A 19,666-nucleotide genomic window follows, 5' to 3' on the forward strand; every position below is an offset into this window, starting at 1 on the left:
TCAGGAAGGCCTTCCTACAACTCTTCACTTGGTCCCCACGTTGTGAGTTTTCATAGTACCATGTTAACGCCTTCTGTGCTCTTAACTTGAATTTTATTTTGTAATCATTTACATCATCCCCTTCTCCCCCACGAAATCTCACAGGGCCATCAGCTTCATGAGGGCAGGGGCTCTGTCGGCTCTTGCTCCTGTGGTCACCCCAGAGTCCCTGCATCTCACACATCTGCCCCTACCCCACTCCTGCTGCTGTGGCAGCACAGCCTTCCCTGCTGTCCCAGCCACCTGGGCAGCCATACTCCTCCGCCTTCTCACCTGTTTCAAGTCCTGGTTGGCATCTCATCCCCTCATGGAGGCTTTCCTTGACCACAATCTAAAAACATCGCCCACCCTGACCAATCTCCGTTCCCTGCTTCATTTTCCTTGCCGCGTGCTCACCTCCTAACACGAGTGTTACACCCTGCTCAGCAATTGTTCCTGTCTTCCCCAAAAGAAGGTGCAGCACGACACCAGCACAGCATCCTGTCTTTGTTCCCTGCTCTGTCACTGACACCTAGAATCGTGCCTGGTGTGTAACAGGCACTCAGCAAATATCTGTTGAAAGAAAGACTGTGGTTTGGCACAGTGCCTGGCACATGGCAGATCAATACATATTTGTTGAATAAAGAACAGAAGAGAGGAGGAAGGGAGCCTGGGAAGCTTCTGCAGATTCTGGCTCATTATCTCCAATTGCCAGCCCCTCGAAAGAGGAGCCGGCTGCAAGGGGGCTGCCTCGTTAGCAGGGAGATTTGGTGTGTGCCTTAAGCTTAGAGTTAATTATAATTAGGAACTGTTGAGAGTATTAGGAGGGTTATGATTGTGTGTGGAGGGGCGGTAATGGTGGATAGGGTGTTGGTTTATATTTGGAAGGGGCTAGCTCAGCAAATTTATAGTGTAAATAAGGGAAAAGTTAACTTACTTAAGAGCAAAAGCCAATAAACAGTTTTAAGGACCATTAAAACTATTTTACACGCAAACACTGCTGCAAAACAATGAATGTGATCATTATACAACTTCTGTGTTCTTTGAAAAGCACTAACAAGAATCTCTAATTTATGCTGACTGAATCCCCAATTCCTCATCCTAGTTAGTGGTGTTATCCCAAGTCTGAGGCTCTAGGAAGCAGGCTTCCCAGGAATGGAACTGACTTTTCTAGTTACATAATTTTTAGGCGGGGGATAGTAATACTATTCACCATGCCCATAAAGAAACAGCCGTTATGTACATGTGAGTCATTATGTATGTGTGGGTCATTATGTGTGTGGGTATAGGAAGCAAACTAGAGGAAGGGGTAACACGGATGCCCAGGGAAGGGCTTCAGGACACCATGGAAGGTGAAAGGAAGATTAGGAGGCTGGACAGAGAAGCCTCTTTTTGACACTGTCCCTAGAAAGATACAAAAATAACACAACCCAGTAAAGAAACACTAAAAGAGCACCGGAAGGGATGGGATGGAGGGCAGTGAGGGCTAGAAAATGTAGCCCCAGAGATCATGGGTAAGTGACAGCCCACCACAATGCCCGGAAACGGAAGCCAGAGTCCCGCCTGGGCAGAACTGGGCCACTGCACACAGAAGTGCTCACCAGTAAGGAGCAGGATGGTCCCTGAATTACCCACCAGCTCATCATTGGAATCTGAGACTTCAACATGCTGATTTTTTTTTTTTTCATTTTAAATGAAGTAATGAATCTGCTAAACTCAAGAAGAGTAACACAGAAATAATGAAGACGTGAGATTTTTTTTCAGGAACAACGATCAATATTGTTTTAATGTGGCATTTCTATTCATTTACACAACACGTGATCTTTTCAGGGAATTCTGACATTGAGAAGGCTCATGACTCACCCAAGGTCATTGAGCCAGTACGTGGTAGGACAAGGACTCCAAACTGTTCCTCCTATCTCCAAACCTATGTCCTTCTCTTTTGTCTGAAAGGTCTTTCCTGATTAGTCTGCCACTCATCCACTCACCCTTCTCCTGCAAGTCCCCAGTGGTGTCCCCATAATACATTCTCCATTTATTTATGGACCTGAGATCTATTATTTCATGCATGTCTTATCCTTATCTGGCCACAGACTGCAAATTCATGGTGGTAGGAGGTAGACTTAAACTCATCCTCCCTCTGACAACATTGCGCCAGACACACAAATCACATTTGAGACCTACATTTGGGGTGCTGAAAAAATTGATCCTAAGTTCAGGGTCCTGAGAGTTGAAAACAATCTTGCTGGTAGAAATGTGCCCTGCGGAGTAGGAAAAAGTTCCCCTTGCAAAATCTGTTCTTCACTAAACCAGGAGTCAGCCAACTATTGTTTGTGGGCCAAATCTAGCCCATTGCCTGGCTTTGAAAAAAAGTTTCCCTGGAACATAGTCAGACCCATCTGTTTCTGCATTGTCTGTGGCTGCTTTCACATGAAAACAGCAGAGCCAAGAAGCTGAACTGAGATTGAGATTGGCCTGTAAAGGCTAAAACATTTACTACTGGACCCTTTACAGAAAAAAAGTTTGCCAACCCCCTGCACTAGACTGTAAGTACTAGGAGGGCAATATCTATGTGTTTTATTATCTTCTTTTTTCTTTTTTTTTTTTTGAGACCTCCGGAGTCTCGCTCTGTCGCCAGGCTGGAGTGCAGTGGCATGATCGGCTCACTGCAACCCCCGCCTCCCAGGTTCAAGCAATTTTCTTGCCTCAGCCTCCCGAGTAGCTGGGATTATAGGGACTTGCCACCACACCCAGCTAATTTTTGTCTTTTTAGTAGAGGCAGGGTTTCACCATGTTGGCCAGGTTGGTCTCAAGCTCCTGACCTCATGTAATCCACCCGCCTCAGCTTTCATTATCTTTTTATCGGCCTTCATTATCTTTTTATAGCAGTGCCTACCACAGAGTATGGCAAAAAGAAAGTGATCAATAAATATTTATCGAATAAAGAGATAGATTATTGGACTCTTTTAAGTACGTACTCTCTGTCCAGCTGTGATGAGCAATGGGTAGAGGAACAGAATTCAGTGTTCCTGTGACAAACAGCTATATACCAAATACCTACGAGGGTCAAGTGGAGAGAATGTGGGCAGGATCTCTGGAGGTATAAAGGAGAAAATCCGTTCGGAATGTGGTGGAGAGCCTGCAGACGTTTTATAGAAAGGAAACAATCAATATAGGGCCATGCCCATGTTTGCCTGCCTCCACCTCCTGAGTAGCTGGAACTGCAGGCATACACCATCATGCCCAACTACTTTTTTTACTTCTTTTTTTTGTTTGTTTTGACACAGAGTCTCTCTCTGTCACCCAGGCTGGAGTGCATTGGCGCGACCTCGGCTCACTGCAAGCTCCGCCTCCTGGGTTCACACCATTCTCCTGCCTCAGCCTCCTGAGTAGCTGGGACTACAGGTGCCCGCCACCATGCCCGGCTAATTTTTTTTGTATTTTTAGTAGAGATGGGCTTTCACCATGTTAGCCAGGATGGTCTCGATCTCCTGACCTCATGATCTGCCTGCCTCGGCCTCCCAAAGTGCTGGGATTACAGGCGTGAGCCACTATGCTCAGTCACTTTTTTTGCTTTTTTTGTAGAGACAGAATCTCGCTTTGTTGCCAAGACTGGTCTCCAACTCCTGGCCTCAAGAAATCCTCCCAACTCAGTCTACCAAAGTGCTAGGATTACAGGTATGAGTCACCGCACCTGGTGAAAACCAGGCCAGTGGGACCAATGATCCCAGCGCCCATCAGGCAGTGGTTATAAAAGCTGCTCCTGGGCTGGAATCCTGCCTCCATTCCTTATTAACTGTGAAACCCTGTAACACTCTTTATCCCTCAGTTTCCTCACCTGGAAAACAGATACAAAAATATTACCTATTTCGTAGTGTTGTTACAGGAAATGAGCAAGTTTCTATGTGCAAAGTACTTAGTGTGTCTGGCATATGTAAGTGCTCAGCAAATGCTAGTTTTTCTCACTCATGATTAAAAAATATATCTCAGTGTCTCCACGAGGAGGTATTAAACTAGATATTGGGAAGAAGCACACTCAGTGTTGTATTGGAGAAAGGCCGTCTGGATCTCTCAGCATACCCAAGGCTACATCCCTTGACATTGCATTCTGTATGCTCAGCACGAGGCCACATCGGTGATGCTACGCAATGAAGTTATAGACTCAGCAATGTCCCTTCTACTTGGTATGGAAAGGGGATTCCCCACTTCACTTTCAAGAATCTCTGTGAGTTTGCTGCAGAGCTGAAGGGACTCCTGGAAAGGATCTCATAAGCCGTCGGGAGAAATCTGAATTCTAACAGCGCAAAGCTTCGGTGGGCTCCCAGAGAAAATGAAGGAACTTGGAAGGGTCTAGATAGACCAAGAAACCATGTTTTCCTTCTCTGAGCCTCTGGAACACTGTGTACCGGGCTGCAACACAGCCCTGTGCCATGGCACTGGACTACCACCATAGCGATCTGACTGTCTGGTTGGGTCTGTCCTGGGGACAGGGGCACCATCTCATCTCCATGGCCTTTGTGTCCTCAGTATCCAGTATCAGGAATGTGTCCCACAAGTGTTGATGGAATCCACTGAGGAGTAATCAACCCTAGACCTCAGACAGCATCTCCTACCTACAAAGGAGTCTGACACGACCACTCCAGTGCTACTAAATACAGCACGCTCTAAAAGCAACTACAAACACACGAAGCTAGCATTTGCACCCGGCAACCCTGGCGATCATTTCTTGATGGCCAGCGGGAAAGCAGCACGTGCTCGGTTGGGACGTTTTGTGCCACATATAAGCTCCACACCTCCCCGCCCCCATTTCTTTTTCTAAAACACACTGAAATCTGTGCTGTCCAACGTAGTAGCCACTAGCCTCATGACCTGCTTAAGTTAACAATAGTAAAAATTAAATAAAATTTAAAATTCATGTTGTCAAACTCTTGAACAGCAAAAATGAGAAATAAAATAAAATTCAGTTTCTCAGTCATATGGCCATATTCCAAGTACGCAGTGTAGCTACTCCTATGTGGCTCATGGCTACCGTCTGGGACAGCACAGACATGAAACATTTCTACAGTCACAGGAAATCTTGTGGCAGCACTGCTAGAGAATCTGTACTGTCGCACTAAGAAACGTGAACTCAGGCAAAGACAGTTTAACAGTACTTTCACAATCAGTAAAGCTAACAGATCGCTCCCCTGGAATAACCAAACCTTCCAAGTTTGTTCTCTCGTAAGGAATGAGACACGATGCGTGAGATGTTCTCTTGGCCTCATCAGCATTGTTGTGTTGTTTTTTAAAATTTATGTATCTTTATAAATAGTATTAATTATGGTAGGCGACTACAGTGGGCCCGTGAGTGCCTTGATGCAGTCACGGATGACGGAGAGCAGTTTAATGCAGGGGATGGATAGTGCGGGCCGTGGGAGAAGGGGTTATCATCAATCTAGCACGTGTCTCAGCATTGCTACAGAACATTAATGAGGCTGGGCTCCACTTAAAAACCATCCAAGGCATTATGGGTTGGGAACATTCAGTTTCACAGGCACTGGGTATTTCTAAGTTATAATCCTAGCTCTTTTGCTAATGAGTGTTGTGATACGGGGAGTATCATTTACCTTCTGAGTTTCAGTTTCCTGTTCTTAAAATGGGGCTATTACTGACCTACCTAACCCAGTGTCCACAGGATTAATGAGCTAACGTTAGCAGAGAACTCTGAGCTCCTTGCATTAAGGCATGCTGTGCATCATTATTTCCATTCATTCTCACATAGCAGCTGGGAAACATTAGGACTATTATGTTTACTCCATCCAATATGCATTTTCCTTCTCAGCATTTTAATGTTACCTATGTTACCCAAACCTTAAATCTAAAAGTAAAATGGGGCCCATAACAACAATACAATGATGAAGTGGGGGTAGACAGTTATTCCTTTCTTTAGTTTGGGCATAACACCAGCTCTTCTAGAAGGATGAAGGCGGTAATTGCACTGTAAATTTCCTCTGTACGAGCCTGGTGGTCAATCTTACGAGATGCGAAAAGGCAGTTCTACAACAGCACAATGACACTGTTGACACTTACATGCAATGATATTCCCGTATCTGTTCTTCATTCTGTTCTCATCTTTCTTAGCCGAGTCCCATGGTGCAGACTGCCCTTCAAAGAAGCTCTAGAAGGAAAGAGAGACTGAGAATTACAACTTGGCACATTAAACAGAGGGATCTTAACGATGGAGGAAGTTCTTAAAAAACGTAGAACAGGGGTCAAGAAGGAAAGAATGCCCATAGGAACGAGATAAGGGATTATTACACCATATTACATTTTAAGTATTTCATTTAGCTTTTGCTAAACATTGTTTTCCTTTAGTTAGTATCTTACAAACACAGGGATGGAGGCTGAAGAGTGAACCCACGATTTCTCTGTCTAACCCAGTAAAAATGGTCACATGTTCATCCCCATCCCACCTGAATATTTAATACAGAAACATTAATGTTTCTCTCAATTTCCTTATTGTCATTTTTCAAATTCTTATAAGAGATACAGTGATGTCTTTTTCTCCCTAATTGCTAATTGAAGAAAAGTTATTTTTTGTTAAAACATGAGAGTAGGTAAGCTGAGACTGCATGACACTTCCAGGCCAAAATCCTGTAATAAACTCTGCCAGAGTTTTCTCTTTATTTTTAATGGAGTTTAGATGTTCATTTATTTAGGGATTTGGCATTATGATGCCTGGAGTCTTTAATCTTCAGTTATTTTTTTTGTTCAGTTGTAATGAAAATATCTTCTACTCTCGGTGGACAAGTAAAAAAAAAAAAAAAAGTGTGTGACTTTATTTCCACTTTAGTTCACACTACATTTTACCTTTATGTGGTCAACTATGTGAGGAGGTTATGGGAAAACCTCCCATAGAAGTGAACAGGATTCAGTAAAGCTATTTCTTGTTTTTGCCATGGTCCTCATATACTTCCTGGCACCCACTGGGAAGGGAGAGAGAGGGAAAGAAGAGACGAAGGGCGAGCAGATGAATGAGCACCATTTGGGAATGCGTTGGGGCCAGAGAACAGGGCATTAGGGACTCGTGTCCTCAGACGTGCTCCAGGGTGGCTTTCAAGTTCTCTCCCAAACAGAAGCTCTTCCTTCCTCCCCAGTCTCCATCTCACCTGTGGTGTTCAACCATCTTGGCCATTTCCACCATTTACAATATTCTGAGATTAGTCTGTCACTAGGTAGAATGTACTTATTCCCTTTTATGGGTCCGACTCTCCCTCATGAGGTAAACTGTTGCTTAGCACTGCTGCAGTAGGACACACTGCTTGCAGACGCCATGGGGTATCTGTGCCCCGCTCTGCCCGCCTGTGTGCTGCACAGTATTCTGACCACTAAGTGGACAGTGCTTGGCATCCTCTGTTGTTTCTGTGTCTGTCTCTTCCACCAGGCTGTGGACTCCCTGAGAGCGGGGGCTGTGTGTTCATCATTTATGTTTGGAATCCAGTAATTAGTTACTGAATGAATGAATAACTGTCGTGTTTGGTTGTAGTATGTTTTGGCTTTGATCTCAAAATGAAGCTTTATTTCTGCAGCTTAAGTGTGCAAGGGGCTCTAAGGCTTGGAAAGCCTACCTATCCACGGTCTGCAGATTTCATTCCGCCGTTGAATGGAATGGACCTGACATAGTTTGCCAAGTCCATGCCTTTTCTGTGGCCTGGTGGGTATGGATACTGCTGTTACCATACAACCGAGCTCGCATCAGAGACTGGCTGGAGAAGATCCCAGCCCCAGGTCTGTCCTGCCCTCAGGCTTCAGATCTTGTCCTCGGTACATCCACCCAACAAAACAGCTGAGCAACACCATTTTATCACACAACACAGAAGAGTGAAAAAAATAACACTACACACCTAAGAGTTAAGAGGTTTAATCTACTCATCTTAACTTAAGGTCCCTTAGTTGTGATCACAGGTAACACTTTATTATCATAACAGTTTTTACCTTATATTTATCATTTCAAACATACGGTAGGATCAGACGTGCGATATACGAACAGCTGTGTTAACAGACTCGCACTAGGTGTCGCTAGTTGAAGAGTGACATGGTTTGGCTGTGTCCCCACCCAAATCTCATCTTCAGTTGTAGTTCCCATAATCCCCATGTGTTGTGGGAGGGACCCGGTGGGAGGTAATTGAATCACAGGGGTGGTTTCCTCCATGCCGTTTTCCTGATAGTGAGTGAGTTCTCATGAGATCTGATGGTTTTATAAGGGGCTTTTCCCACCCTTCACTCGGCACTCCTCCTTGCTGCCACCATGTGAAGAAAGACGTGTTTGCTTCCCCTTCTGCCGTGATTGTAAGTTTCCCGAGGCTTCCCCAGCCCTGTGGAACTGTGTGTCAATTAAACCTCTTTCCTTTATAAATTACCTGGTTTTGGGTATTTCTTTTTTCTTTTTTTTAAAATTTGAGACAGTCTCACTCTGTCACCCAGGCTAGAGTGCAGTGGTACGATCTCAGCTCACTGCAACCTCCGCCTCCCGGGTTCAAACGATTCTCATGCCTTACCCTCCTGAGTGGCTGGAATTACAGGCATGTACCACCACGCCTGGCTGATTTTTGTATTTTTAGTACAGACAGGGTTTCACGATGTTGGCCAGGCTGGTCTCAAACTCCTGACCTCAAGTGATTCACCCACCTTGAGATTCACCTGCTGGGATTATAGGAGTGAGCCATTGTGCCTAGCCTCGGGTATTTCTTCATAGCAGCATGAGAATGGACTAATACAAAAAGTAAAACACTGTATGATACAGGGCAAATACAAATAGAAACACTTTCAGGTTATTCATAAATTAACTCAATAGAAATACTGTCATTAAAAATGGCTAGTTGATTCCATCTAGAACAAGACCTTTATATAATCAGGGGACTTATTCAAACATGTAACTTCTATTCTGCTGTGCAACATGCATTTAAAAATAGCTTCAGGGATTTTAAAGTCAGATACTCTTTTTCTGAATACTGTCTTTGTTACTCTATGAATGACAATAATTTTATAGTTGAGTAATAACTATTATTTGACTTCCAACGATTTAATTCCACTTTGAGTTTGTCATGATTACCAATTTCACTTCCCTCTGCCTTTTCCACCCATCTAATAAGTTCTCAGATTTTGTTTTTTGTAGGAAGACGGAAGAAGAAAACTGACTTTGAGACTTCGAAGTCTTCCAGTAAATCCACAGCCTCAACTCATACAGAAAATGCCCCTAGATTCCCTGAGCCTTCACGTGGGGACCCGAGCCACATAAGAGTCCCTGCCCTCTCTGGACACACAGAGGCTCCCTTGTGGGGAATGACGCTCACATCACAGCTGTGTTTCTTTAGTATTTGTGGTTATTACAGGACTGCCAATAGTCCTTGTATTTAAAAATAGTTATTTTAGTTGTATTATTTTCATTTAATTGGTGACCAAGAAACAGACACAAATCAACAAATGAAACAATAACCAATTGTACTGCATTTGAGCACTACAGTTTCCAGAATGTTTTCCTACAGATGGGGCCCAAGTTTTATCCATCTCTGAACACTTATTATGAGAGCATCAACAAGTATGTGCAGGTGAATGAGTCCATCATCTCACCTGATCCTCACTGGAGGAGAGGACATGAGCTGTCCCTTACAGCTGAGGACATGAGATGAAGACAGACGCCTCAACAGCTTCTAACACAACCTAGATCAGAAGTCAGTGTCTCTGACTCTTTATCCACTGCTTTTCCTCTACCACCCTTACCCCAATGACCTTGAGAAGAAAACACTATTAAGTCAACTTAAATACACATCGCCAACAATTGTTTTCCATGCCGAGATTATCTCTGCTTGTCTCTGAAAGGACGTTTACAACAAAAGAATATTTAAAATGTCAACTAACTATTACTTTTATAAAACAGGATTTTTTTTTTTTCTCATACATATGTGTTCATTGCATGGAAGCCATTGCAGGAAAAGTTCAACTTCTTGCAATGAGCCTCCCAACTTCTTATCCAGGAATTATATGAATCACTATAAATGGCAAAATATATTTTTTAAAAAACAAAATTAGAGATGCTCTGAGGAAAAGGTCAGATAACTAGTGCCTCCACAGATCAATGTCACCGTCTCCTGACTCCATACACATATGGTGACAGTGTCTCGCATTTTCTGTAAGTGTTGCTTCCAATTATATAGCCCATTTCCCCATGGATACATTTGGATTATTAAGACTACGTGTCCTTATCCCTGGCTTGGAAAATAAGGAATATACCTATGGGAGCCCAGAGAGAAAAGGGAAAGTCTTTCTAGATTGGTTGCCTTGGCTTTTATTTCCTTTTGTTATGGAGATTAAAAATGTTTTTTCCTAAGATGGATCCATTTTGAATATTATGGCTTTTTTCTAGAATATACTTTCCAGATATCTGAGAAAATATTTACTTTAGACTTCTTCTTAGGCCTAAAGTGAGACAAAAGCCAAGTGTTTACATTTTTAGTTAGAAAATAAAACTCTATCTGTAGCTCTGGAGCCACTGAGTACACAGAGAAGCCATGATATGGTACATGGATCTCTCAGACTGTGCCCCTGGTTGCTTTCTGGGTTAACAATTCTCAGAGCAAGTGTGGTAACTGGGATAGGAACACTGCCGTCAGTGCCTTAGAATACTGCTTCATGTCTGGTTTGCAGCCAGGACTGCCACAGATGTGGAGCTGCAGAGGTGGCAGATACACTTCCTTCATTCTTCCTTCCCTAGAGAGACTGAGGATTCTCTACTGACCCTGTGAGTCCACCCCCTTCTTTTTTTTTTTTTTTTTTTGCAGACCATGAGATTGGCATAATCACTAATAAACACAACAGTAAAATGTGCCTGAGGAAAATCAAATAACATTGGGTTATGTGTAACTTTACTATGCAATTATTCTATTATGTTCCTTTTCACATGCTTTTTCACTTTTAAATATCTTTTAATAAATTAAGCGAAGTCAATGCACATTTTATAAGATGTTCGCCTGTGCATTTTTCTTTGGGCAAGAAAAAAAAGTTCTTTAGCTATCTTTTTTATCTTTAAGGGGTCAAAAGTTAAACATGTTCTTTTAAATTTACATAAATTGAATATTGAATACTTTAAGAAGAGTTCTACTCTGAACCAATATTCTTGTGAAGTAATCACCACCTAATTTATTTTGTAGAAAAGAAGGGTTCCTCTCAAACTTGTTGAAAGTAAAGACAATCAGGTTTTGAATCCTTCCAGTGCTGATAGAAAGAAAAGAACTTTGTTCTTTGGAGTGAGGATTTTCGAAGCATATGCCAACGACTGGCTTCTGGTCTCTGGGGGGAAATTTTGCTCATCTTCTCCTTGCATCTCTCTATGCCTGAGACAAATCCTTATGTTCAAGTTTAAGCACAACCTCCAACTCCTCTATCTCTCACCTTGGAGTCTTCCCTTGACAGAATTATGTTCAGGCTTGCTAAAATCAAATTTGACCAAAGCTCAGGCATAATTTTGAACAAGAGGCCCAATGACAAAGAGCAGGAGGGATGGTTGAGGGAACCAAGGCTAAAAGCATCATTTAGCCTCTGAGGACGTCCCATCTGCAGAGTAGCAACTTAAGGACAAGTGTGGGAGGCAGGCAACGACGGCCCCTGCTCCCAGTACAAGTTTTATAGGGGGAATTTTGAATATAATATGCACATTTAGGCAATATTTAGTGTTTAGGGCAGATTCTAAATATGTGGGTATAATTTAACACACCCACTATGAACTTTCTATTATGAAAAAACACTACATGTGTTTCTGGGATTTAAGTTAATGGTCTCACTGCACCTTCTGTGAGAATTTTCATAAATATACTTATGCTCTTATTCTACTCAAAATGTAATTAAAGTGTTTCCTCTGACTACCTTAGCTCATATATACTGCAAAGAGGCAGCAGACCTGGGAACCACTTTGAAAGAGTAATCAGTCTCCAAAACAATAAAAATGAAACCAGGCAAGCTCCAGTGAATACCAATGACTTCCCCCACTTGAATATGCTGTACTCTCCATGGGCACAGAGCAGAAGGAAATTGAACATCCTGCATACTGTCATTTTTTTCTGAATAGGAAACATGTTTTTGTGATTCAATAACCTCCTTCCCCACCCCTCATACCACCATCATTTTCCACAGGATATAATTATACATCTCAGTTGCCCACCTCAAGAGAACATTACTCCAAAATGATGCAGTCTGTTAAAAATGCCACAGCTCCTAGATATTAAAAAAGGAGAAAAAAAATCCTGTTCAACAGAAAAGCTGCCAGAAAGAAAGGGATGCAGGTCAAGGCTGTACATAATGTACAGTATGTTTTCAGGCAGCGCACGGTCAAGTTTTATAGATGCTTCTGAAATAGGATGTTTCCTCCCTTTCTCATATGAATAAAATTGTGCATGTAAAATGACTAAAATCGTCACCCTGAAAGGAGGAAGATGAACTCACTGGGGCATGCAAACTCTGTGAACTTTCTTTGTTTTCTGCTCAGACTTCTATTCTGGTGCTTCGAAGCGTCTCATTTTATTAGATCCCATATAAACTATTTATTGCTATAGCACTAAAGCAACTGAAGACACCTAACTTTGCCTGATGGACCACAAAGCTGAATGCCCTAGAAGTTCAGGCACAGTGGTGGCAATGGTCACTGGTCACTGTCATTCTCCAGTGTCCTGAACAAAGGCAGGCAAAAGGAGCACGTAACGTTTCATGGGCAAGAGAGGCGAGGATTGGGTGAAAACAAGAATCTAGACACACGAACTAGGTTTCTAAACAAACTGAAATCTAAATGTGAACATTCATTGATCTTTTAAAGAAGTTGCTAATCTCTGGCCACTTTTTATTGCAACTTAATCCAATTTGAAATTGTGCAGAATTTTTCTATTTTGCAGGATTCAGAATGGCCATCCATGATCTTGGCAATAGTTATCATATAACTATCTTCCTTTACATAACGTCTCTTTTTCTTTTGATAATGGCATTGAGGGTTGCCGCCTAAATATATATATATACACAATGTTTTCATGCCTATAAACAGTCCCCATGATGTCTGACTGAGCTTTAGAATATGTTTCTTATTCTGTTGAATATTACTCTGAATGAGGGATTTTACGAGTGCCTTTTCACAGCAATGTCATATATTTCCTGTTGATCCATACATGTTTATAAGGTTTATGAAGCTCTGTCGGGGGTGAGCATTTTAATCCTGTTGTATAGATCAGGAAATTTAGTATGAAAGACATTGAATGACTCCCCTGAAATCACACAGCTGGTAAACAGAAGAGCTGGGACCCGAGCCAAGGCCATTCCACTCTGAACTTAGTGCGCCTCCATTTGGCCACAAAGCTGGCTCAGAACCTGTGGCTTTGTGTCTGCTGCATTGCACTGTGCATGCGGCATTCTCAAGTCACCCCAGCCATGGGTCTTAAGCCACCAAGGATTTCTGGTTACCACGTTTTACGGAATGAGCCAGTTCGGTGGCACAGTCCTATTGCCATCTGCACAGCGATGCTTCCTGGTGATGTAAGTACGCACACCCTGGAGGGACCCTCAATCAAGTTGCCTTTCTTTCTCTTCAAATTTGCTCAGTTTCCAAGTCCCCTTTCTTCCCACTTTCAGAAGCACTGTGGTAGTCAGCTCCCGCTAATGAAGTGACGCAGCCCTCAAGGGCACTGGAGCAGAAATAAGTTGAGAACCACTGATCAAGTGGCAACAGCAAAAATCATATCCTCCAAGTGAGTGACAAGGGGAAATAGTCGTGAAAACAGTAACTACAGAGTGTTCATGGCTGCTGAACATTCCCCGGACAAGGCCAATGTTCCGTGGGATTGTAGAGACTGACGCAGAGTAAGGTGGCTCCAAAAAGGAGATGATTTTGATATAATTGGGGTGAGTGTCAGTAGGGCATTAATTGTAAGAAGCAGAGGGTGGGTTGTTAGGGGATATTCAACCCTTTCTTGGCCTGCACTCCTCTTTCCTTTTGTTCCCTAGAAAACAGTTTAATAACAGAGACCTACATTCTCAGCCATGCCTGGGGCTCCTCTTATCTGGATCGTCTTCTCGAGGCTGGTGCCTCTGTCGTCTTACCCATGATGAAGTTCTCAGCTGCATTTCAGGGAGTCCTTGTTTCCTTGGCACCCCCCTTCAGGGGTTCTCAAGGGCTCATCACAAAAATATTTCACCAGTTTGGAAGTCAAAGGCCCCATTTCTAGACTCCTTCTTCCTGCGAGAATCTCTGCTGCTTCTTACGGAATGAGGATGGCGTCCTGGAGAAGCTGGACAAAGGGTTTCTAAGTGTTTAGATTTATTACATAAAACTTGGTCAAAGCTGACTTTTTCGAGTTGCCTATCTCTTGATTCCCATGTATATCAATGAGATCAATCTTTGAAGATTCTGGAACTTGGATCTGCCCCTGTTCTCACTGCAGTGCCCTTGCAAACCCAAAGAGGTCATGGTAATTTAATGGGGTGTCAAAATAGTCATGTCAGTGAGTAATCTGTCTCGGGTCCCCCAAAGAGGACTGCTCTGTTCTAGAGTCAGCTGAAAGTATCTGTGATTCTATAAGTCATGCTAGGCTTACGTCCTGTCACCCCACATTTCAGAGAGACAGCAATTTTCATTTTGCCTCTGAGGCAGATATTGCCAGAGTTTGGGATGTTCACATTACTCAAGAGCTGTAATTTCCTCCACCTCTGCACCTGACTCTGACAGTGAGCCTGTGCAAATGCGCCCAGATCCTCAGAGAGCAGTAAGAATACCTCCTTGGAAAAGGCATCCTGAAAACATCTAGAGAGCAGATGGATGTTTCTGTGGAAATTCAGCTGCTCCCTTCCTTTGGAGAGCAGCCTCCAACCCATCTCTTGCCTGCATTATTGCAGTACCTTCCTGACTGGTCTCTTTGCCACCCTCCAGTTTATACACTTGGCCCAGAGTGAGCTGTTATAAACATACCAGGGCACCTGTCACTTTCCTGTTTGAAAACTGAGCAAGTCTCCCTCCTGACACCATGGCCACAGGAAGGGCGGTGAGACTCAACATGTGTGACACACCCAGCATACAGCCAGTGCTCCATCAAGGCCACCTGTTACTATTCTCATTCCAATATGAAAACCTGAGACCTTGATGACAGTACATCCTTACTGACTTGACTGCCAGTTTTTGCTGTTGTCTCCAAGATAATTTTTTCCATTTTTTCCCCTCATGTCTGTATTTTTCCTTCACAGACTCTATATAGTATTTGGAAGTTGGGTGGGGGTTTTATTCTTGTCCCTCTTATCTTTTTTTAAAGCAAACATCCTCTTCCTGTTATTTCTTGGAGAGCTGTAAAGTTTTAAAATGTCCTCACCTCAGAAATCAGAGCACATAAACTCCATCAAATGTGACTGAAAATCTAAGGATCTTTTTTTTTTTTTTTTTTTTTTTTTTTTTTTTTAGAGATGACAGGCTTGGAAATGAATAAGTATAGCAGAAAAAGGAATTTTAATGTGATATTTGTGACTCTTTTTTTTGACACCTATTAATTTATAAAACCCATCAGCACAATTCCCAGGCTCTTCCTGCAATACCAAAGCCATGGTGACTAAAGATCAAAATTTAGAACAGATAAATATTTTAGAAATTTAGAAAATAAGGTTCGAAATCCCTTTTCAAACAGTTTAGTGAAAAATGATTACATCTCAATTTACTCTGCCACAAAGTTCAATGCCGACTCTTCAAAGCAAACACTTGTATGGAACATTATAACCCAAAGTGATCTGTAGAGTCACAGAGGCTCTCCTTTTATTTAAAGACTGACTTTTAGCGAAATGTCCTATCTTATTGAAGAATGTGAACACTCTCACTTTAGATCACATGGACGCCTTCTTGTGAGGGAAGGCCTGGCAGGCAGCCTTCGTCTACACGAGTAAAGATGAGATTCTCAGTAAGTGAAAACAATCAGCCTGCACTGGTATGGAGCAGAAATCCCGGCACGGCGGAAGCTTCCACGTGTGCTGATCACTCCTGTGTAGGGTCAGAGGTGGTTCCAGCCTCCCTTGGGAATCCTGGAAGAACCAATTCACCTCTCAAAACAGAGAGATCATCATCTCCCAGTAGATCCTGGGTGAATGCCGTAGTCATCTGAATGTACTCCCTTGAAATGTTACTCATTTCTCTAAAGTGCTTTGAAATTGGGAAGTTGTAACTAGCAGGTGGGAAGGAGCGAATGAGAATCCCTAGAGGCAAGTGACAAAGGCAGTCAGGAGGACTCAACAGCAATTCACGAGGTCTTTCAAATTTTAGTCACTCGTGTACACCTTCACCACGTCCCTCATCCCTTCACCACTTCCCTCTGTTACTGAATGATGTAAATTTAACTCTTGTATATGCAAATACATTTACAGTACTTGCAAATGAAACTTCACATCGTTGTTCGAGACAAAGTCTCACTCTGTTGCCCAGGCTGGAGTGCAGTGGTGTGATCTCAGTTCACTGCAGCCCTTGACCTCCTGAGCTCAAGTGATCCTTCTGCCTCAGCTTCCTGACTAGCCAGGACTACAGGTGCACACCACCATGCCCAACTAATTTTTGTATTTTTTGTAGAGACGGGTTTTCACCATGTTGCCCAGGCTGGTCTCGAACCCCTGGGCTCAAGGGATCCACCCACTTCAGCCTCCCAAAGTGCTGAGATTACAATTGTAAGCCACACGCCCAGCCAAGCCAAGAACTCTTACCTCAAGTAAAGGAATAGAAAAAGTCGAGACAACAAAAACGAAGCAATAGTATCCAATCCAGCCAGGCACTGCTGCTTGACTACTTCGGAGCTTGAGGCCAGGCCTCTTCTTTGGCTGAGAGAACGCTTGGTTCTCTCTCAGGAAACCAAGGTTCCCTGGCGAATCAAAAGTACTGAAAGACAACTAGCAGGAAAGCCAATGGCTCTCTCACCTGCGACTTCAGCACACCTTATTCCCCACGAGTGGGCCTCCTAAAATCACCTTGTGCATCACCAATTGTTTGCATCCACACTTGGGGAAAACCGAACTCACCATCTATCTCGGCTTAAGCGTTGCTGAGGCAAAAGAATGAGATGTAGGAGGAGAAGATTTGGGCTTAAATCCCAGCTCTGACTGATTCCTAATTGTGAGACCACAGGTAAGTTACTGAATTTGCTTTTTAATGCTGACAGTAGAATTTTTATAATTAAATTGTTTAACAGGATTGCTTTCTACATTAAAACCTGTGAATATCAGTGGAAAAAACCATGTTGGCCTGTTCATATAAAGTGCCACTGAGTTGGCGTGTTACTAGTAGAATGTGTAGAACTTGTAGAATGTTGATGGAAATGCACAGGTCATTAGAGTCACACACATCTCTGTCCTCCAGACTACAAACTCCACAAGGTAAGGGGCTGCGTCTCCCACATTCTCAGCACCTAGCATCTACCTGGAACACAGGGGGAGCGCTCTGTATAAGGAAAAATACATGATAATTATAAATCAGAAGACTCAGGCATCCTGAATGCATTCACATTTAATATTTTTAAGGCTTGGTTGTTTAAAATGTTTTTTAAAAAGTATATACTTACATCTAGTTTTAAATGAATTACCATCATGTTTCAGAGAGTAATACTGAAGAGAGACATTTTACATGGAGGACATTATACCCCAAATTTTAAAAACTCCTCTAACCTTTTGTAGTATAGTGTTTCTTCCCCCTTCAGAATCCCAGTCTGCTGAAAGGATAACAATTAGTTTAAGTGAACCAAGGTCAGATGTTAAAACAAAGTTGCCAAAAGTTGTATTTAGAATCTGCTGATGCTTTAAAAAATGAAGAGTTGGCCCCAGTTCAAGAAACCAGATATTAGATTAAAACCTTGGGGGCACGTGGTTCAATTTTTTTATTTAGAACTACAAGGTTTGGGATTAAACTAAAAGTAAGATGCTTAATGCTTATTAGATGTACTGCCTTAAAATATTTTCAAGAAGGCAACAGAGTTGAAAGTAACAGAAAGTAAACTTGAGGGTCAATTTTGAAATGCAAACAGCCGAGAGCTAATGCCCTTGGAGGACCCACATTACCAGAATGGACTTTCACACAATAGCTAGAGATTGATGCTTCAGCAAAGAAAATTCCTGAAAGGGAATCTGAGTTTTTGCCAAGAAATGTCATATGAAAAAAATGCAGGCTCAAGTGATTTTGACTACATAAGAATTCTTTTAGTAAAATCACAATAAATGAACAATTCAGTAGTATTAATAAGAACAATGGAGGCCAGGTGTGGTGGCTCACACTTGTAATCCCAGCACTTTGGAAAGACAAGGCAGAAGGCTTGCTTGAGGCCAGGAGAAAGAACAGCCTGGGCAACATAGCGAGACCCTGTCTCTACTAAAAATTTAAAAAAAAAAAAAAAAGAACTAGGTATAGTGGCGCATATCCATAGTCCCAGCTACTCAGGCTCAGGAGGCTGAGGCAAGAGGATCTCTTCAGGTTGAGGCTACAGTATTTACAATTGCACCACTGCCCTCCAGCCTGGGCAACAGAGCAAGACTGTGTCTGAATAAATAAATAAATAAATAAATAAATAAACAAACAACATAATACTAATAATAACACAAGATAACAAATGCAGCTCCTCTGTGTTCCAAATACCATGCTAAAATTTTTACCCGAAATATCTCGTAGACATGAGCCTGTTAACTGACATAAATCCTTCCCTCATTTTGTCATGACAGCTGTAACTTATGCTCATGAAAAGAGACCCCAGCATCTTTCAAACTTAAGGTTAACCTTATTATTAGGATAATCACCAGTGAGTTCAAAGAATCATTATGTTGGTAATCAATAACTTTGACATAAATTTTAAATTACACTAATAAATAGTTTTTTAAAAGCTTTTTATTTTGAAATAATTCTAGATTCACAGTAAGTTGCAGGGATGGTATGGAGAGCTTCCATGTATTCCTCGGTTTTCCCCAATGATTACACCTCATAAAACTGTACCCCAGGAAACTGAAGCTGGTACCGTGTGTGTATAGTTCCACACCATTTCATCTCAAGTGTAGATCTCCAATCAAATAAAGAACTATCCTGTCACCACAAAAACCTTCCTTGTGTAATCTCTGAATAGGCACTGCGTATCCCCTAATTCCTGGAATCCCCAGTCTACTGTTCATCTCTATAATTTCAGTAACATTTCAAGAAGATTCTACAAATGGAATCACCAAGTACTCGCTTCTTTATCCTGAGAACAATGCCCTTGAGATCCATCCAAGTTGTTGTCTATATCATTAGTTCATTCCTTTTTACCGCTCAGTAATATTCCATGGTACGGATGTACTACAGTCTGTCTCGCCATTCTGTTAGGGAAGAGCAATTTGACTATTTCCGGTTTTTGGTGATTACAAATAAAGCTGTTATGGATATTTATTTACAGTGTTTTGTGGGGATATAAATTTTCGCTTCTCTGTGATAAATGCCCAGCAGTGCTATTGTTGGGTCATGTGGTAAATCTGTTTTTTTTTTTTTTTTTTTTTTTGAGACAGAGTTTCGCTCTTGTTGCCCAGGCTGGAGTGCAATGGTGTGCTCTTGGCTCACTGCAACCTCTACCTCCCAGGTTCAAGCGTTTATCCTGCCTTAACCTCCCTA

The 19,666-nt window shown here is 42.3% G+C and overlaps 1 protein-coding gene across 10 annotated transcripts in view; it reads right to left on the reverse strand.

The window, feature by feature from the left end:
- The window catches only part of PTPRM (protein tyrosine phosphatase receptor type M), an 837,547-nt gene that overhangs the window by 104,975 nt on the left and 712,906 nt on the right, over window positions 1-19,666 (reverse strand). For all 10 annotated transcript variants that reach the window (XM_017951542.3, XM_017951543.3, XM_021929846.2 and 7 more), the window contains one exon: window positions 6,088-6,175. In XM_017951542.3, coding sequence (XP_017807031.1) covers window positions 6,088-6,175 — 88 coding nt within the window. The remainder of the gene's footprint in view (window positions 1-6,087; window positions 6,176-19,666) is intronic.

The sequence above is a fragment of the Papio anubis genome, chromosome 19 (genome assembly GCF_008728515.1).
Source record: "Papio anubis isolate 15944 chromosome 19, Panubis1.0, whole genome shotgun sequence".
NCBI lineage: Eukaryota > Metazoa > Chordata > Mammalia > Primates > Cercopithecidae > Papio > Papio anubis.